This window comes from Perognathus longimembris, chromosome 5 (assembly GCF_023159225.1).
Source record: "Perognathus longimembris pacificus isolate PPM17 chromosome 5, ASM2315922v1, whole genome shotgun sequence".
Lineage (NCBI taxonomy): Eukaryota > Metazoa > Chordata > Mammalia > Rodentia > Heteromyidae > Perognathus > Perognathus longimembris.
The window spans coordinates 80,475,270-80,495,935 of NC_063165.1; the positions used below are offsets into that span (position 1 = coordinate 80,475,270).

Below are 20,666 nucleotides of genomic sequence, written 5' to 3' on the forward strand. Positions count from 1 at the left end.
AGTAGTATGGCTGGGTCATAGGGGTATGTCTGTGTTTAGTTTTTTGAGGAGCCTCCAGACTGCTTTCCCCATAGTGATTGTCCTATTTTACATTCCTACCAGTAGTGTAGCAGGGCTCCTCTTTCTCCACATCCCTGCCAGCATTTGTTGTTGTTGTCTGAATTCAGAATATAGGCCATTCTGACTGGGGTAAGGTGGTATCTCAGGGTTGTTTTTATTTGCATTCCCTTTACAGCCAGGGATGGTGCGCATTTCCTCATGTGTTTCTTGATATTTTTACTTCTTCTGAGAAGTGTCTATTTAGTTCCTGTGCCCATTTAGTGATTGGTTTATTAGGTTTGGGAGGCATTTGTTTCTTGAGCTCCCTGCATATGATGAATATTAGGCCTTTGTCTGTTGCATTGCTGGTGAAGATCTTTTCCCAATTGGCTGGCTGTCTTTCTAGTTTAGTAGCCATGTCTTTAGCTGTGCAGAAACCTTTTATTTTAATGTAGTCCCTTTTGTTGAGTCTCTCTTCTATCTGTTGTGCCCCTGGGACTCTGTTCAGTAAGTTCCTGCCTATGCCTGTAAGTTCTAGTGTCTTTCATACTCTGTCCTGCAGTAGTTTCAGAATTTATGATGTTGAGGTCTTTGATCCATTTCGAGTTGATGTTAGTGCATGATGATAGGCAGGGATTCACTTTTAGTTTTCTGCATATGGCTGTCCAGTTCTCCCAGCACCAATAGTTGAAGAGGCTATGTTTTTTCCACTGTATGGCTATGGCTTCTTTTTTAAATACCTGCTGGCTGTAAGTATGTGGTTTTATTTCTGGGTCTTCTAATGGATTCCATTAATCTTTGGGTCTATTTTTATGCCAATACCAAGCTGTTTTTGTTATTATGGCTCTGTAGTAGTTCTTCATGATCATTTTGATGTTCTGGATATTTGTTGTGATTTTTCCTGTGGCATCCTTAATCTTGGGGTTGTTTTTGTTGCCAGTCTTGGGGCTTGAACTCAAGGCCTGAGCACTGTCCCTGGCTTCTTTTTGCTCAAGGCCAGCACTCTGCCACTTGAGCCACAGCGCCACTTCTGGCTGTTTTCTTTATATGTGGTGCTAGGGAATTGAACCCAGGGCCTCATGTATACGAGGCAAGCACTCTTGCCACTAGGCCATACCCCCAGCCCCTCATTTTACTTTTCTTTTTACAGTATGGAGTATCAAACCCAGGATCTGCCCAAATGTTCTACCACTCAGCTGCACACTACACCTTTTGTGTGTGTCTGGGCTTGAATTTAGAGCCTTGTACTCATTAAGAAAGTTCTCTATCATGCCCCCCCCCTTTTTTTTTGGCCCAGTCCTGGGGCTTGAACTCTGGGCATGGGTGCTGTCTCTGAGCCTCTTTGTGCTCAAGGCTAGTGCTCTACCACTTGAGCCACAGTGCCACTTCTGGCTTTTTCTTTTTTTTTCTTTTTTGGCTAGTCCTGGGGCTTGGACTCTGGGCCTGAGCACTGTCCCTGGCTTCTTTTTGCTCAAGGCTAGCACTCTGCCACTTGAGCCACAGTGCCACTTCTGGCCATTTTCTGTATATGTGGTGCTGGGGAATCGAACCCAGGGCCTCATGTATATGAGGCAGGTACTCTTGCCACTAGGCCATATCCCCAGCCCCACTTCTGGCTTTTTCTGAGTAGTTTATTGGAGATAAGAGTCTCACTGACTTTCTTGCCCTGGCTGGCTTTGAACTGCGATCCTATGATCTCAGCCTCCTGAGTAGCTAGGATTACAGGCATGAGCCACGAGTGCCTGGTATCTATCATGCTTATTTATTTATTTATTTCCTTTATTGTCAAAGTGTGATACAGAGGGGTTACAGATTCATATGAAAGGCAGTGAGTACATTTCTTGTTCTACTTGTTACCTCCTCCCTCATTTTCCCCTTCTCCCCCCTTCCCCTTGCCCTCTCTCCCTAAAAGTTGTGCAGTTGGTTTACACCAAGTGGTTTTGTAAGTGTTGCTTTTTGAATCGTTTGTCTTTTTGTTCTTTGTTCTTTATTTTTTTAAAGGAAAACTAGGAAAGTTATAGAGAAGTTATCCTTAAATGGATAGTTAACGGGTTTTTATAAGTTTACTTATGTAAGCTTGTGTGTGTGCGTTTGTGTGTGTGTATGTGTGTTGGCTTGCAACTTGAAACTTGCTTTATAGCTCAGGATGGCCTTTAACTTGTGATCCTTCTGACTTAACTTCCTAAATGCTAGGACCAAGGAAATGGATCACCATGCCTAGTTCTGACTTATGTAATTTCATATTTCTGTTTTTAGTGGGATATGCTAGTTAATCAGTTTATAACAATAGAAAGAATTTTTTTTTTTTATTTTTTTTTTATTTTTTTTTTATTTTTTTTTTATTATCAATTGAACATAAATTTTTTTTTTTTTTACAAGGTGCTGTGCAAAGAGGGTGCAGTTACATAGTAGGGCATTGTGTACATTTCTTGTGATATCTTACAACCTGTTTTCCCATCCCTTGTCTAGGTCAGGTAGACCCATATGCAGTATACAATGTATCAAGCACATATACAGTGTTCACAGACTTGGTCTCTACTGTCTCTCCATCTCCCTTTGTTAACAGTCATATATCAGGGAGATCATGCCCCTTTGTTTTCTGTGTTCTAGGCTTGTCTCACTCAACATTATTTGTTCGAGTTCTGACCATTTCCCTGCAAATAACAATATTTCACCATTCCTAATCGCTATGTAGTATTCCATTGTGTATAAGTACCATATTTTTTGGATCCATTCATCTGTGGAGGGGTATCTGGGTTGTTTCCAAATTTTGGCTATTGTGAATTGTGCTGCGATAAACATGGAAGTACAAATGTCCTTTTGATATCTTGGGTTTTGCTGTTTAGGATAGATGCCTAGGAGTGGTATGGCTGGGTCATAGGGTAGGTCTATATTGAGCTTTTTGAGAAACCTCCATACTGTTCTCCAAAGTGGCTGTACTAATTTGCACTCCCACCAACAATGGAGAAGGGTTCCTCTTTCCCCACAGCCCCTCCAGCATTTGTTGTTTCCTGAGTTCAGAGTATAGGCCATTCTAACTGGGGTGAGGTGGTATCTCAGGGTTGTTTTTATTTGCATTTCCTTTACTAGCAGGGATGTTGAGCATTTCCTCATGTGTTTCTTTGCCATTTTTATATCTTCTCTTGTGAAGTCTCTCTTTAGCTCTTTTGCCCATTTCCTAATAGGTTTATTGGGCTTGGAGGGGCTTAGTTTTTTGAGTTCTCTGTAGATGACAGATATCAGGCCTTTGTCTGTTGCTGTGCTGGTAAATATCCTTTCCCATATCGTTGGCTGTCTTTCTATTTTGGTGGCTATGACCTTAGCTGTGCAGAAACTTTTTAATTTGTAGTAGTCCCATTTGTTGAGTCTTTCCCCTATTTGTTGTGCGCCTGGGACTCTATTCAGGAAGTTCCTTCCTGTGCCTATAAGTTCTAGTGTCTTTCCTACTCTGTCCTTCAGTAGTTTCAAGGATTCAGGTCTGATGTTGAGGTCCTTGATCCATTTTGAGTTGATCTTGGTGCATGGTGATAGGCTTGGGTCTACTTTGAGTTTTCTGCATATGGCTGCCCAGTTCTCCCAGCACCAGTAGTTGAAGAGGCTATGTTTATTCCATTGTATGTCTTTAGCTCCTTTGTCGAATATCAGTTGGCTGTAAGAGTGCGGTTTTATTTCTGGGTCTTCAATTCTAATCCACTGGTCTTCCGATCTGTTTTTATACCAATACCATGCTGTTTTTGTTATGATGGCCTTGTAGTAGAGCTTGAAGTCTGGTATGGTGATACCTCCTGCACTATGTTTTTTGCCTAGAATTGCTTTGGCTATTCTAGGTTTTTTGCTGTTCCATATGAACTTATGGATTGGTTTCTCTATTTCAGTGAAGAATGTGGCTGGGATTTTGATAGGTATTGCATTGAATTTGTATAACAATTTGGGCAGTATGGCCATTTTCACTATATTGATTCTGCCTACCCATGAGCATGGGAGGTCTTTCCATCTCCTTGTGTCTTCTTTGATTTCCCTTATTAGATTTTTGTAGTTTTCATTGAATAGGTCCGTCACGTCCTTGGTTAAGTTGATCCCTAGGTACTTTATTCTTTTTTTGGCTACTGTAAATGGAATCGTTTCCATAATTTCCTTTTCTGTTTGTCTATTGCTGGTGTACAGAAAAGCTGCTGACTTTTGTGGATTGATTTTGTATCCTGCTACTTTGCCAAATTGGTTTATTAGATGTAGGAGTTTGGGTACTGAGTTTTTTGGGTCCTTGAGATATAAGATCATGTCGTCTGCGAATAGGGATAACTTGATTTCTTCCTTGCCGATGTGGATCCCTTTGATGTCCTCCTCTTGCCTTATTGCTATGGCTAGGGATTCCAGTACTATGTTGAACAGAAGTGGGGAGAGTGGGCATCCTTGTCTTGTTCCTGTGTTTAGGGGGAATGATTTAAGTTTCTCTCCATTTAATATGATATTAGCAGTTGGTCTGTTGTATATGGCTTTTATTGTTTTGAGGAATGTTCCATCTATTCCTGTTCTCTCCAAAGCTTTTAATAGGTATGGATGTTGTATTTTGTCAAAGGCTTTTTGGGCATCGACTGAGATAACAATGTGATTCTTGATTTTAGTTCTGTTTATGTGGTGAATTACATTGATTGATTTACGGATGTTGAACCATCCTTGTGACTGAGGGATGAAGCCTACTTGGTCATGATGTATGATATTCTTGATCACTTTCTGGATCCTGTTAGCTAATATTTTATTGAGGAGCTTTGCATCTGTGTTCATTAGTGATATTGGTCTGTAGTTCTCTTTTTTTGTTGGATCTTTGCCTGGTTTGGGGATGAGTATGATATTAGCTTCGTAGAATGAGTTCGGGATTTTTCCCTCCGTTTCTATTTCGCGGAAGAGTTTGAGGAGTATTGGAATTAGCTCCTCACTAAAGGTTTTGTAGAATTCATTGGTGAATCCATCTGGGCCTGGGCTTTTCTTAGTAGGGAGGTTCTTGATTACCTCCTGTATCTCACCGTAAGTTATTGGTTTATTTAGTTGATTTATTTCTTCTTGGTTCAGTTTGGGCAGTTTGTACTTCTCTAAGAATTGATCCATTTCTGTAAAATTATTGTTTTTTGTTGAGTAGAGGTTTTGGAAATAGCTCCTTATGATTGTTTGAATATCGTGTGTATTTGTTGTAATTTTTCCTGTGGAGTCCCTGATTTTACGTATATGAGTCTCTTCTCTTCTTTTTTTTGTGAGTCTTGCAAGGGGTCTGTCAATTTTGTTTATTTTCTCAAAGAACCAGCTTTTAGTCTTATTTATTTGTTGGATGGTCTTTCTATTTTCAATCAGATTTATCTCTTCTTTAATCTTTGTAATCTCTCCCCTCCTAGTCGTTTTAGATTCTGTCATTTCTTGTTTCTCCAGTTGTTTTAGTTTCATCGTGAGGGTATTCACCTGCTCTGCTTCCATTCTTTTAATGTGGGTACTGAGTGCAATGATCTTGCCCCTCAGTACTGCCTTAGCTGTGTCCCATAGGTTTCTTTGTGATGTGTTTTCTTTGTCATTGTGGCTTATGAATTCGTTGATTTCATCTTTAATTTGATCTGTGGCCCAAGTGTTGGATAGCAGCGTGGGGTTTAGCCTCCAAGAGTGTGTATAGGCTCTGTGGTATCCTTTGTTGTTGAGGGTTACCTTTAATCCACTGTGATCAGATATAATACATGGGATGATGTCAATTCTTTTGTATTTGCTGAGGTTCTTTGTGTGGGCTATGACGTGGTCTATTTTGGAATATGATCCATGGGCTGCTGAAAAGAAGGTGTATTGGGTCTCTGTAGGGTGGAAGGTTCTATATAGGTCTGTTAGATCCATTTGGGCAATGGTGTTATTTAGGTCCTCAGCTCCCTTACTAATCCTCTGGGTGTTGGATCTGTCTCTTGGAGAGAGAGGAGTATTAAAGTCACCCACTATGATTGTGTTTGCATCTATCTTGCTCTGTAATTCTGTGAGAATTTGCTTGACATATGTCGGGCCTCTTTTGTTCGGTGAGTATACATTTATCACCGTGATGTCTTGATTCTGGATTTTTCCTTGTATCAATATGTAGTGTCCTTCTTTGTCTTTTTGAGTGGACTTTAAAGAGAAATCCAGCTTGTCTGAGATCAGGATGGCTACACCTGCCGTTTTGGTGGGTGCATTTGCTTGGTAGATCTTGCTCCATCCTTTCATTCGAAGCCTGTTTTTGTCCCTTGCTGTAAGGTGGGTCTCTTGTAGACAACAGATGTCAACTTTTTGCTTGCGGATCCATTCTGCCAGTCTGCTCCTCTTGATCGGGGAGTTTAAGCCATTTATATTTAAAGAGATCAAGGATAAGGGTGTTTTTTCTCCTTCCATTTTCTTGTTGGGCTGTTTTTTCCTGTTGTTTTTTTTTTTTCTTCTTGTCTTTAGTGAGCTTGTATTTCTGCTGGACTTTGGCTATTGAAGTTTCTTTCTGAATCTGTCTGTGTGTCTTTTACGATCTCTGTTGGGTGGGCTTCCCCTCTTAATATTCGCTGTAGGGCTGGTTTTTTATTCACATACTCCTTTAGCTCCTCTTTGGTGTGGAAAGATCTGGTTCTCCCTTCGAATGTGAACTCCAGTTTCGCTGGATATTTGATCCGAGGTTGTAAATTGTTATTCTGAAGTACTTGGATGGTGTTCTTCCACTCACTTCGAGCTTGGTAAGTTTGTGTGGATAAGTCGGATGTTATTCGAATCCTCTTCCCATTGAAAAAAGTTTCCTTCTTCGCTTTGGCTGAATTCAGAATTTGCTCTTTAATCTTGAGGTCTGTAGTCTTGAATATTATGTGCCTTGGGGTGGTTTTCCTGGGGTCTGGCCTGCCAGGTGTCCTATAGGCTTCGGTTACCTGGATGGGGTCCCCTGTGAGATTGGGGAAGTTTTCTGCAATAACTTTATTGAGAACATGATTAAGCCCTCTGCTCTGATATTCGGCTCCTTCTTCTATTCCAATTATACGCAGATTATATCTCTTGTCTTTGTCCATTAGTTCCTGGAGTAATCTTCCCTGAAGCTTCACCTTTTCTTGGAGTGTGGTCATTTTCTGGTTGTTGTCAGCTGCTTCATCGTCCAGGCGAGAGATTCTGGATTCCATATGGTCCACTCTTTGTGTTATGGTTTCAATTGCGGAGTTTATGGATGTCAGAGAGCTATTCATGGTTGTCATATCAGCTCTGATCGTGGAAATTTCTTCCTTTAAAGAGTTGTATTTTAAATCTATTTTTTCATGCATTTCAATTCTCAGGGTGTGGAGATTTTCTTTAAAGGCGGCTTGCATTGTATCCATTTTTGCTTCCATTTCTTTAAACGAGGCTTGCATTGTATCCAGTTTTGCTTCCATTTCTTTCTTGGCTTCCTGGGTGTCCTTCCAGATTTCCGCTCTAAACTCCTGGAATTGTTTTCTGATTTCATTTCTGACGGTTTCGATCATTCCTGTTAACATGTCCTCATTTGCTTTTTTATTCTCCATCTCCTCTCCAGTCGTGCTGCTTTTTGGAGCTGGCGAGTTGGCTTGTCCTTTGATGAACTGAGTTATGTTTCTTTGTGATTTGCGCATCTGGAAGTCTGTGTAGTTCTTCCCTCCCTTCTGTGTAGGCGTGTCTGCGTCAGCAGGTGCTGTCGCTGTGGCCCCGCCCACCAGTGCAGGGCACGCCTATCAGAGCGGGCGCTTTCGCCGGGGCCCCGCCCTCCTGTGCACTGTGAGTCCCCTACAACAGGCACTTAAGTGGGGTCTGCCTCCCAGAGCGAGCCCTGGGTTGTTGGGTTGTGCTTGCGCCCTCCCGCGAGTCCGTTGGGGGGGGGAAGCAGTATGTGTGGGGCCCAGTGGGATCGACTGTCCGGGTGTGGCTTGGCACCCTCAGACCTCGCCTCCGCTTCGAGGAGGGGGAACGAGATCAGGCTCAGGTGACCCTGCTGGGCTGGTGTTGCCCACCAGCGCCTGTGATTTTAGTTGTAAGAGTCCGCAAGGTCTAGGCGCCTCGGGTGGGGCTTGCCCTGCCGGCCGTCCCTGGCCCCTGTTGGGAAGGGGACGGGGCCGGTTCTGCCAGTTCAGGAACCTTTGGGGGCTTGGGGCTGTTCCGCCCTTCCCCTGCTAGACTGGCTTCCCAGTGCCTGCTGGGAGCTTCCCGCCTGATTTGGGGAATCTTTGTTCCCACGGGAGTGGGGAGGGGGAGGGAGGGAGATATATCGTCTTTGTCGGGCTTGGGTCTCCCGTTGGGGGAAGGGATTATGGGGGACTCACTTTTGCTGCTTTGTGTGCGTGTCCCGCACCGCCGTTGGCCCTTCAGGGGTTGGCGAAGTGTCGTGGTGGCTCCCCCGTTCCCTCTTTCTGCCGCGCTGGGTTCCCTTGTCCGAATCCGGTGTGGACCCGAACTTCTCGTCGCTGCTGGGTGTGTCTTGGTCCGCACCCTGCTTTGTGTCCGTGGGGTCTCCCGCTATATGGATTCTGCGCTCCTGGCAACCTGTCTGCCGATCGCCGGGTTTCCCTTTCCCAGCCTGACCCTGTTTGGGCCAGGGCCGGCTGGTGGGGGGAGGGTGCCCCGATTAATCTCCGGCTCCGTGTAGGTTTTCGGTTCTTCTTTTTTGCTCCTTTTTGTTTTCCTGCGTTTCTCCACTGCTTCTGGATGCTGGTTTTGCTGGGTTCTTGGTGGAGTGTTGGGTGTTGGAGTTCCCAGCTCGCTATTCAGTTGGTGCGAGTCGGGGTGCCTCCCTATTGTCTCGGCGCCATCTTTCTCCTCCAATAGAAAGAATATTAAAGTCCAAGATTTATTAAGTATTAAATTTGTACATAAAGATGACCTCAGACCCATGTGCTAGTGGCTCACACCTGTAATCCTAGCTTTACAGGAGGCTGAGATCTGAGTATTGCAGTTTGAAGGTAGCTCAGGCAGGAGAAGTCTGAGGGATTTTTATCTCCACTTAATCACAAAAAGCAGAAGTGTACTGTGGCTCAAGTGATAGAGTGTTAGTCTTGAGCAAAAGAGCTCAGGGAAAGTGCCACGGCCCAGAGTTCAAGTCCTAGGACTGGCACACACACAAAAATGACTTGAGATTCCTAAGAGGTCTTACATGGGTTATAGGAGAATGCTACCAACACTTGCCAGAAAATCTAGTATTTTGGGGTAAGAAATATTAGTGATCTAAATATATACCGTCTCTGAAGTTAGAAGAAGTTGAAAAGACAGTTTTTAGATCCTGTATTTCTGGTTAAGATTGATTTTGTTAATCTTTGATGGGTTTAGTCATTATCTGAAATAGTTGTTTATTGTATATTATGCATGATGCTAACAAAGAGTAAATAATGGCCACATGATTAGCTTAGCACTTCACGTACATTGTCATCTTTACAGTGTCTTCCTGGAGACTTTTTGCCTTGCATTTTCTTTGTCAAGCAATTACATAGTGCCTGGTACAATGCAAAAGCAGAGGAGGCAAATATTTTCACCTGTTTAACTATCATCTACTTTTTCCATCAATGGGGAGCAGAGTACCCACAACACCAAATTCTGCTCAGATAAAATACTTTCTTTGCATTTCTTTTGGCCCCTTTGTCTAGATTCCAGCACAATTTCATTGGCCCTCTGAACTGTCATCTCCATACATACATGTGTCCATTATATTGCTTGGTTCAGGGTTTTATCATTTTGTTCTTGTGCCTATCTTCAAAAGATTTGTGTGTTCCTTGAGGCTTAGAATACTCACATTATTTATTTACTCTTTATAAATGTAGTGCCTATGAGCAATGCTAACTAGTAGATGTTGGAAAGTAGATACACTAATTAAATAAAAAAGATACCTTTTAATCTATTTCTTGTAGGTAAATTCCATCTGATTTCCAAGTTAGGAAGAGTGGAAAAGAGTGTGGAAGCTCACTGTGGGGCTGTGCTTGCAGGAAGGTGGAATTATGAAGGAACAGCATTAGTTACAGGTAAGTTGTCCACAAACAGTGCCATTCTGGTGCAACCAAACCCAGTGCGTCACCTGCTGGATAAGTGTTCTGTCCGTGAGGGATGCCCAAGATAACACTCTAAATGTATTGGATTTTGTTTTTTTTGTGTGTGTGTGTGGTACTGGGGCTTGAACTCGGCCTCATACTCTCATTAAGCCTTTTACTCAAGGCTGGCGCTCTATCACTTGGGCCATTTCTCCACTTCTGGCTTTTTGCTGGTTAATTGGAGGTCCACTTCTGGCTTTTTGCTGGTTAATTGGAGGTAAGAATCTTGGAGATTATGTTGCCGAGCTGGCTTTCAATGGTGATCCTCAGATCAGGGTAATCCTACAACAGATGTAAGTCACTAGCACTTGGCTTAAAATGAATTTTTAGAGAAAAATCTCCCTAGAAACTATCTTCATTTAGCAGTAGTATCTTTCACTGTCTGATGGTAAATGCCTAGCATAGGTTTGACCTGTTGTTCAGACTATCATTAACTGTTCATTTTCTTACATGACTTTTGAAGACTTGTATCGAAAATGCTTTAAGGATGGTCAAATATGGAATAAATAAAAATTACAATTCTTTAGAATTCCAAATATTCTCATTTACCTTACCTTTGTCCCCCTTGTGTTTCCCTCTCATCTCTGTCCTACTCCAAGGAGTTCCTCTGGCTCGTTGGGTTAATTGTCCATTGTAGCAACAAATGCCTGACTGAAGATGATAAGCATACAGTAGGGGTCAGAGAGCAGTGTAGGTGTGGCTTCCTTCTTGTCATGGTCTCCTATGAGGCTCCTATTCAAGGCTGCAGTCATGAGAAGGCTTGACAGGGCCAGAAGACCACTTCTAGCCTGGCCCACTGAGTGGCTCTTGGGAAGAGGCCCTGGTTCCTCCGTGGCTTTGACAGGAAACTAATTCCTTGCCATGTGGGCGTCTCCATCAGGCTGATTATTTTTTTTACAATATGGCATCTGGCTTCTTCCAGTGATCCAAAAACTAGCAAGATAGCAGCTACAATACCTTTTGTGACTCATCCTTGGAAATCATACTCTCATTTAGACCATCACAGTTTCTTCATCAGAAACAACTCAGTAAATAAGTACAGGCTATACTTGAGAAGGGAAAATTGAAGCCGCACCTATGGAATATATATATACATATATGTATATATATGTATATTTTGTGCATATACTTTAAAGACTGCCATAACTATCCCGTCAGGATATTTTTCATTGAATGGAATGGTCCCTTCTCTCACCTGTACTTTTAGCTTCCCCTTTTTGAGTAGATTCTTTTCCAGCATATAAATGTGTCCTTTTAGAGTAAGAAGGAAATATAAATCTCAGGCTGCGGATGTAGCTCAGTGGTAGAACACTACTCTAGCATGCAGACAACCCCAGGTCCAATCCACAGCATTGATTGCAAAAACAGAATGGAATAGAGCACAATGAATCCAAATGAAATAAAGAAATGAAATGGTAAGGGCTTGGAATGTGGCCGAGCGGTAGAGTGCTTGCTTAGCATGCACGAGGCCCTGGGTTTGATTCCTCAGCACCACATAAACAGAAAAAGCCAGGAGTGGTGCTGTGGCTCAAGAGGCAGAGTGCTAGCCTTGAGCAAAAAAGAAGCCAGGGACAGTGCTCAGGCCCTGAGTCCAAGTCCCAGGAACGAAAAAAGAAATGGTAAATAATAAAAATCCCCTAAACAACTCTAGCTATGACCTTTCCCTCCCTTTTCAGCTCAGCTGTTCAAGAGCAATCCACTATTTTACTTGGTTAAGTCCATGGCTCACTGGCAGTGGGCTGTAGCAGTTCTTACTACATTGAAAATTACTTCCTACAATTCAAGGTGGAGATTATAGTACCAGTGGAAGTTGTATTTGAATACCATGCTCATAGGTTTCTGTTGAAGGAAAAAATAAAATTTTAGTCATGGAAATTAAGACTACATTGATAAAATTGTAAGTAATGTCTTATAAATTTAACAGTTATAATAGTTACTTGTATACTTATATACAGTTATAGTATACTTATATGCAGTTACTTGTTCAATTAGAATAAGTTGTATCTTAATTTGAGCCATGCATTAATATACTTTGATTTTTATATGCAAATTTCAGCTGAATTTTATTTTCTAGTGATAAAAGTATTTTTTCCCCTCTGTACAGTTGGAGAAGATGGACAAATAAAAATTTGGTCAAAAACTGGGATGCTTAGATCAACATTAGCTCAGCAAGGTATGCTATGTAATTGATACCCTTATTTTTGAAAATTATAGAATACAAAAATGACTTAACAGTTTCCTTTATAAACAGTCTATAGAGTGGTTGATAACTACTTCATTCAAGTTCAAAACCTAAAATCTTTTTATTTCTCCTTTTACTTTATATTCTCATTTCTACAATGCCTAATGGACCACAGGAACCACATTACACCATCCATGAAGTATGAAAAGTACTTGGGTTTCTCTATGTTAGTGAATCTATTTAAATGCTATATTCTTTTAACATAATTGTGAAGTACTTGGATCATATCCTACATAGGTTAGGGCTGGGTGCCTAGAAAATTAGCTGGGTATGGTAGCCCATGGCTATAATTTCAGAACTTAGGAGAGAGGCAGGAGGATCCTGAGTTTGAGGCCAGCTTGATCTACATGCAGAATTCAAGGCCAGCTTGAGCAATTTCAAAATACTGGTAGCTTGAGGATGTAGTTCAGTGGTAGAGTGTTTTTAAGCACATGCAAAGCCTTAGGGTCAATCCCCATAACTGGAGGGGGGAAAAAAAAAGAAAATCATAGGAAGAGAAGGCATTTATCTCCTTACTTACTAAGTCCCAATAACTTTGTAGTATTAGTACCCTCTTAAATTCTGTGGCACAGTTGATTGCTGTCCTGATGGAAGGGAACTCACTCACTGGTGATCTCAGACCTGATAACCCACGCTATTTAAAGGAGCCTCTCAGTGTCTGATATTAAGGGCAGAAAGTCAGTCTAGTAGTCACTCCTGGTGGGGTTCAGTTTATATATAATCTTTTGCTTTGTGGCGGATAATACTCATAATTAGGTTTTATGTAAGTCAGGGAAGTAGTTTTAAATGTTGACCCAAGGTGTATATCTCCAGAGACAGGTTGCTGAAAGACTTACAGATTGTAGTCACAATTATATGATAAAATTATCATGTGAAGCATCTATAACTATCAGAATTTTCCAAATTTCCTTTAAAAACTGAAGTTTATTGTAGGGATAATATTAAAGTCACCAGAAATGCCACACAGTGTTTCTCTTCTGAGGTTAAATCTTTGCTACCCTAATCCCCAAGTAGAATATTTATCTATGGGTAGGAAATTTATAATTCACAGAGGTGGCAATATGTGAATTTCATTAAAGAAAAAAGTCAGGTGCCAATGGTGTAATGCTAGCTACTCAGGAGGCTGAGATCCGAGGATCATGGTTGGAAGCCTGAACAGGAAAGGCCACAAGACCCTGATCTCCAGTTAATCAGCATAAACCTAGAAGTGGAGCTATGGCTCAGCTCAAGTGGTAGAGTGCCAGCCTCGAGTGAAAAAGTAATAGCATCCAGGCCCCGAGTTCAAGCCCCAGTACTGGGACCAAAAACAAACAAATAAATACATCAATTTAAATTTATGGATTTGGCCAAAATGGCAGAGTACCTTCCTAGCAAGAGTTCAGATCCTCGATTTCAAACCCCAGTACTGCCAAAAAAAATTTATTATTGCATTAGCAGTAAAACGATAAAATGGAAAATGTGTCTTTAAATTAAAAAACAATCTTTACAAAGTTGTATAAAGGGGTTTCTATTTAACATGCCAATGTATGAGTACAGTGCATCTTGATCAACACCATCCTTTCCATCATTCACCACCACTACCCCCATCCCAATTCCACTAATTCCTTAAAAAAGAACTCTTGCTTTAATTTCCTAATGGGAACAGAGATTTGTTTGGTATTGACCAGGGCCCAACATTTAAATCAGGACATTTAGATTTTCTGTTTCTCTTGAAAAATTGGAAGGTGTGGCAACATTAGGCTTATTTTCTGGCATAAATACAGTCATTTGGCTTTAATAGCAGTTGCTTCATTTTTAGGTGTGTTTTTAAACTTCTCTCCTCATTTTTTCTGACAGTCTGCACATTTCCTTCATGTTACATGACAACACTACTTAAGTCTCTGAAAGGATTTGGTTCTCTAGCTCATGCTTCCATTTATTGTTGATTATAAAATTTGATTGTTAGTATATCTCAGTTATATATATGTGTGTGTGTGTGTGTGTGTATCTGTGTATATATATGTGTATGTATCTGTGTATATACGTATATATACCAAGCTTTTTGTTGTTGGATATATGAGTCTATATATGTATATACAGATATACATATCCAAATATACATCTATTTTTTATTGTTTTGAGGCTTAATGCATACTTTCACATGGCTCCAAATTTGAAGCATAGAAAAAGATATAATGTTATTTTATGTCCATTTTTACCTTATAAACTTGCTTTGTCTCTTATATTACCTACCCTGTCTTGTAGCTACCCACTTCACATTCCTAGAGACAATACTGTTATTTTTTTGTGTAGTGAATATGTATTTGTACATTTTCCCTTTATAAACAAGTGGTAGCATACTACTATTGTGTGTGTGTGTGTGTATGTGTGTGTGTATAAGATAAAAGAACCCTCTTTTTTTTTTTTTTTTTTTTTGCCAGTCCTGGGCTTGAACTCAGGGTCTGAGCACTGTCCCTGGCTTCTTTTTGCTCAAAGCTGGCACTCTACCACTTGAGCCACAGCGCCGCTTCTGGCCATTTTCTATATATGTGGTGCTGTGGTGCTGAGGAATCGAACCTAGGGCTTCTTGTATACAAGGCAAGCACTCTTGCCACTAGGCCATATTCCCAACCCTATTATTGTATATTTCTTGCTTTTTGCCCCTACCTGAATCATGAACTCTCTTGCAGATAGTTTCATTTTGCCATACATAAAACCTTTTAAAACTTTTTTTCCTTAAACTTTTTTCAGAGTGGATGTACCTATCATTTTATCTGCCTATGAGCAGCAAATAAAGTTCTAGTTTCTTTGTATTTTACTAATGCTTGTTTTTAATCTGTTTTGTTTGTTCCTGTGGTGCTAGGGATTGACCCTTGGGTTTCATGCATTCTTTTTCTTTTTTCATTTATTATTAAGGGTCTCATATATTCTAACCATATACTCTACCATTGAGCTATACATCTAGCCCTTGTCTGTAGTTTTAATTACAATGTTCTATTGTTTGTGAAAGTGTTATTTCATTTGCATTCTTCTGATGGCTACTGAGTTTGAACCTTTTTTCATCTGTTTATTGGCTATTTGTATACTTTCTTGGGGGAAATATGATTCAAATCCTTTGCCTGTTTTTAAAAGAGTATTGCATTTTTTTTTTTTTTTTTTTTTTTGCTCATGGGATTGAATTCCGGGCCTGGGCGCTGTCCCTGAGCTCTTCTACCACTTTGAGCTATATCTCCACTTCCATTTTCTGTTGGTTATTTGGAGATAAGAGTCTCAAAGACTTTCCTGCCCAGGCTGGCTTTGAACCACGATCCTCAGATCTCAGCCTCCTAAGTAGCTAGAATGACAGGCACGAGCCACCAGTGCCTGGTTCTTACCAAGTTTGTGAAGGATGAAGAAATTAGGTAAGGAAATGGGCTTGTTGGCATCAGAGTAGAGCTGCGGAGGAAATTAGCATGATCCGAAGCATGAAGAGAGTAGAATAAGAGGCATAGAAGTCAGCTCTGTGGAGCAGACACAGGAGTAGGGTGCAGGCTGTGTGAGGGGTGTGCTACTGCCAGAAGAAATAAGACCCGGACAGCCCCGGGTGCTCGAGAGAGGGTGTGGAGTTTATTCTGTAAACATATGTATGAACTTCATTTTCCATCACTTCATTTTTTTCACACAAACAACCAAAAAAAAATTGGATTATTTTGGCTCCTGGTTTCAAGGGTGCCAAGTCTATGGTGAATGGCCTTTGTTTCTGGGTTATCGTGAGGTAAAGCTTGCTAGTAGCAGGAGCATAAGTAGAGAGGGTTCTTTTATCTTATAGTGAACAGGAAGCAGAGATACATAGAAGGCCCCTTAATAAGATATAGTTCCCAAGGACTAGTGACCTACTTCCCCCTGCTAGACCCTTTCCTAAACTTTCAACCACATACCCAAGTAGCTAGGAACCAGAGAGTATACATGATCCTATAGTGATAACTCATATTCAACCCAGAACCATAAAAGAAAACGTTGACTAGGAGACATGACTGTGTGTCAAGACATTTACATCAGTAGGACTTGAGAATAAATTGGAGGAAGTTGAGATTACTGAAGTGGGCTTTGCAGATTAGCTGAAAGTTTCTATGCTAGTGCTGATTAAGGCTGGGAGGGTTGGTGGTGAACGGTCACCAGGGGCTGAAATGGATGGATGCCCCTCAGGGATGAGAAGTTCAGAGAGGGGAATAAAGTAGTGTATGAGAGGAGATGATGGTGGTTTTGAATTTGTGGAGTTGGGAATTCTGGTTTGGAGACTTCTTTGGGGCAAGTAGAAATGAGTAATACATTAGAGGTAGAGGCTAAAATATTAACTTGGGAGTCAGGACATAAAGGCAAAAGATGAAAAGAGATGCTCTGGGGGGATGTTGAGACCCTACCTCCACCCCAAGAGAGAGGTGGCTGAGGATAGCAAGCAAAGAACAAAACCTAGATTTAAGCTTTCTCCTGAACTGATCCAGTGACATACATAACAAAAGTGTGCCTATTTTAAATAAATACTTTCTTGATTATTTATTGTCAGTACAAGTCTCCTACACATACAAGAAAGGAAATGATTCTTTTGAATGCTTAATAATTTGGCCACAAAAAAAATTGAATGGCAAGTGGCATGAACAATCCATTAAATGGCTGCTTACTGCATTACAAAGCTGTTTCTGGTAGTAGTGGTGAACAGATAATACTTATTTCGTGTCAGACTTCATTGTCAGCTTTCTATTAATAGGACTCTGTTATTTTCAGGGCAAAGATAGTTAATGTGAACGGTCTGTTTCAAATGCATTTTTAAAAACATACAGAAATACTTAGATGGTATAACTTTACAGTATGAATTTGAAAAACAGAGTCTGTTTGACCAAGTACTTCCTTAAACATTCGAAATACATTTTTGTCTCCTCTTCTGTGGTTTAAAATGCCTTCAACAGGTTGAAAGAATTTAGATAATTTGTTTTACAGAGAGATAAGTGTCTGACATTTAACACAACCCCAGGTGCGTGTGGTTTCTTAAAAAATGTCAAAAAGGTCACATGATTTCAATGTACAAAGTCAGAAAAACAAGATCTTTTTGAGTGCCTTAACTGAAATGGAGCATAAATAAAAATTCCCAATATAAAAAGCAAGACATTAGTTAGTTATTATAAAGTTAACTTGTGTTTCTGTCCATCTCTGTTAATGATAGTACATCTTGGTATGTAATTTGCTAAAATTTTTGTTTTAAAGTGATTTAATCTGAAGCCTAATTTTTTTATTCTCACACTAACTTTGCACAGTGAAGTGCAACACAGAATAATTCATGATTTCATAAGTATGTTATAACAGTATTTTACATGCTAGGGTTTTGTCTCAAATGCTAGTGGGACAGATTTCATCATAATAGAAATCATTATTTTCTAAAAAGTAACAGGCTTTAAAGAAAGATAAATAAAACATTTATTTCTTTGTGAAGTCAATTCATCAACTTTGAATAATGATATGTATTACATATGTATATATACATACACATTACTATTATACATCTATATTCATCTCCATTTCAAAAGGAAACATTTAGCTGGGCGCTGGTGGCTCACACCTGTAATCCTAGCTACTCAGGAGGCCAAGATCTGAGAATCATGGTTCAAAGCCAGCCAGGCAGAAAAGTCTGTAAGACTCTTATCTCCAATTAACCACTAGAAAACAGGAAGTGGCACTGTGGCTCAAGTGGCAGAGCGCTAGCCTTGAGCTAAAGAGCTCAGGGACAACACCCAGGCCCAGAGTTAACGCCCCACAACCAACAGAGAAAAAAAAAAAAAGGAAACTTTTATATGTAATATGTATGAATGAATGAAGATATATAGTAGTTTCACAATTTATATTTCATTTAAAGGAAAGGGTGTGACAAAGACTTCTGTTGTTCTTGATGTGATATCTATTTTGAATTTTTAGTGAGAGTTGAACTAATAAGACTTAGCTTCTGATCTTATTTAGGGTTGCTTATTTATCATAAAGAACTCTATATTTGTTCCCATTGAGTGTATTTGATACTAGAAATATGATTAAAATGTATGTGAAAGGGATTACTTAACTCTTCCTCTATACATTTTTGTTTTCTGCTATAAATTATACCTGTTCTTTAATACTTTCATTATTTTTAGAATTGTCATTGAAGCAGGAAGTAGTCTCCTTGTCCAACAGGGGTAGGTAAATGATCTGAAGAAAGGCTTATAAACCAGGAAATGGTGGGGTCACAAATTAAATGTTAAGTTTGGAGGATGAAAGCATCCCCAGCTCCTCATCCTTTGCCCCAACTGTGCCTTTTACCACAACTGAAGGCCTAAAGTTACATCCTATGTAACTCAACGGAGAGAGTTGTGCTTACTGAACTACTTCCTGGGATATATGTCTTTCAGAGTGTAGTGTGTACTCCAGGAATGTGTAACTTAACATAGTCAGGAAGACCTGATAGCCTATATGGTAAAATAAATTTAAAAAATAGCATGTCGCTGGTGGTGGTGGTACAGATCTACAACCTCAACATTTGGGAGACTAAAGCAGAAAGATGGCAAGTTCAAGGCCAGCCTTGGTTATATAGACTCTACCTCTATTAAACAAAATATAGCATTGCAGTGGGTCATAAAAATTTTTTTAATATTAACTATTAATAAAATTATATTTAATATTAGTTTAGCCTATATTTCAGTATTGGGGTTATTTTCTAGTTTAAAAGGGCTACTGTAAAAGGAGGAAATGAAATGACATCCCACATTGCTTTATTGGTTCTTGCAAGTCTCTTTTTATTTTTATCCATTTTATTTATTTATTATTTTTCAAATTTTGTTTTGTGCCAGTACTAGGGCTTGAACTCAGGGCCTAGGTATCTTTTTTTTTTTTTTTTTTGCTCAAGGTAGACCTCTACTAGTTGAATCACACTTTCACTTCTGGCTTTTTGGTAGTTTATTGGAGTGGAGATAAGAGCTAATGGACTTTCCTGCCTGGCTGACTTAGTGTAATGATCATCAGATCTCAGCCTCCTGAATAGCTAAGATTGCAGGTATGAGCCACTGATGCCTAGTTGTGATTGTTAGCTTGATTGGATTGAGAAATGTCCAGCAGATCTAGGAAAGCACCTTGTGGCTGATTTCAAAGACCATTAGATTGTGAAAGTTCTAATAAATGGTTGGATCCGCTGATGGATTAAAATTTTGAATAGACTATTTTATTGAGAGGTAGTAGAACGTGGAAGGCAGGCCTGGCTGGAGGAAACAGGTGACAGGGGAAAGGATCTTGGAAGGGGATAGCTTGCGCTGGCTCTTCACTGCTTCTTGCTCTCCTTCCTGGCTGCCATGAGCTGAGCTGCTCTCTTCCACCACATCCTTCCCTCCACGATGGACCAAGGACTCTGAATCTGTAGGAAATCTGTCCTTCCTTCTTTAAGTTATTTCCATCAGTATTATGTCATGGCAATGAAAAAGTCTGACTGACATAGCCTAATAGTGAAAGTTGCTCAGCATTATTTTTCCTCTTCTGTCTTTGACAGGAACACCAGTGTATTCAGTAGCCTGGGGCCCAGATTCAGAGAAGGTTCTTTATACCGCAGGCAAGCAGCTCATCATTAAACCTCTCCAACCAAATGCAAAAGTTTCACAGGTACTGCTCAGGCATTTGTAAATTGCTATCCAGATCTACCTGCATGCTAAGCTAATAGTTACTTGAAATCTCTTTCTTCTGGGTGGTCTTTTTTTTTTTTTCTTTTTACAGTCTGAAGTCTTTAAGTGTGTAGTTTTATTAGCCTTTATTATAGATTAGGGAATATGTGTTTTATGTTTCCAATAAGGCTCATTACTCTCTTCGTCCAATTCATATACCAGCAAACCATGAAGGTGTTTTGGATTTCTGAGTTTTCACATGACTGAGCACAGCTTAGAGTCTCTTACATCTACAGTCAGCTTGCAATGTATAGACTTGAAACTAAACTAAGCCATAAAATTTGGAGTTTGCGTAGATGTTTTTTGTTACTTTATTTGAGACCAAGTTTTACTAGGTATCCCAGGCTGGCCTGCCTTAGCCTCCATAGTGCTGGATTTATAGGCATTTGCCATATGTCCAGCCACTTTTTTGTTGTTGTTGTTTGTTGTTTAACCATCATTATAATTTATCTTGTCAAACACTGAGTTCTCTCTAAGAGCCTGGACTGTTTTTTTTTTTAAAGTACTTTTAGACTGTAGAAAGACTAAGTCTAATACTTTGAACAAATTAAGTGTATAGAACATTATGATAACAGAGAATATTTAACTTAAGGATAAATGTTGAATTTATATTTTCTTTTGTGCTATTCAGAAAGCAAGAAGAGTTAGTTTAGGAGTTCA

General features: G+C 40.0%; 1 protein-coding gene across 3 annotated transcripts in view; it reads left to right on the plus strand.

Annotated features, from left to right (window-relative positions):
- Ift80 (intraflagellar transport 80) overlaps positions 1-20,666 on the plus strand; it is a 70,083-nt gene that overhangs the window by 8,511 nt on the left and 40,906 nt on the right. For 2 of the 3 annotated variants that reach the window (XM_048347187.1, XM_048347188.1), the window contains exons 4-6: positions 9,906-10,016; positions 12,187-12,255; positions 19,838-19,947. In XM_048347187.1, the coding sequence (XP_048203144.1) occupies positions 9,906-10,016; positions 12,187-12,255; positions 19,838-19,947 (290 nt within the window). The remainder of the gene's footprint in view (positions 1-9,905; positions 10,017-12,186; positions 12,256-19,837; positions 19,948-20,666) is intronic. The other variant, XM_048347189.1, reaches the window with a different exon arrangement.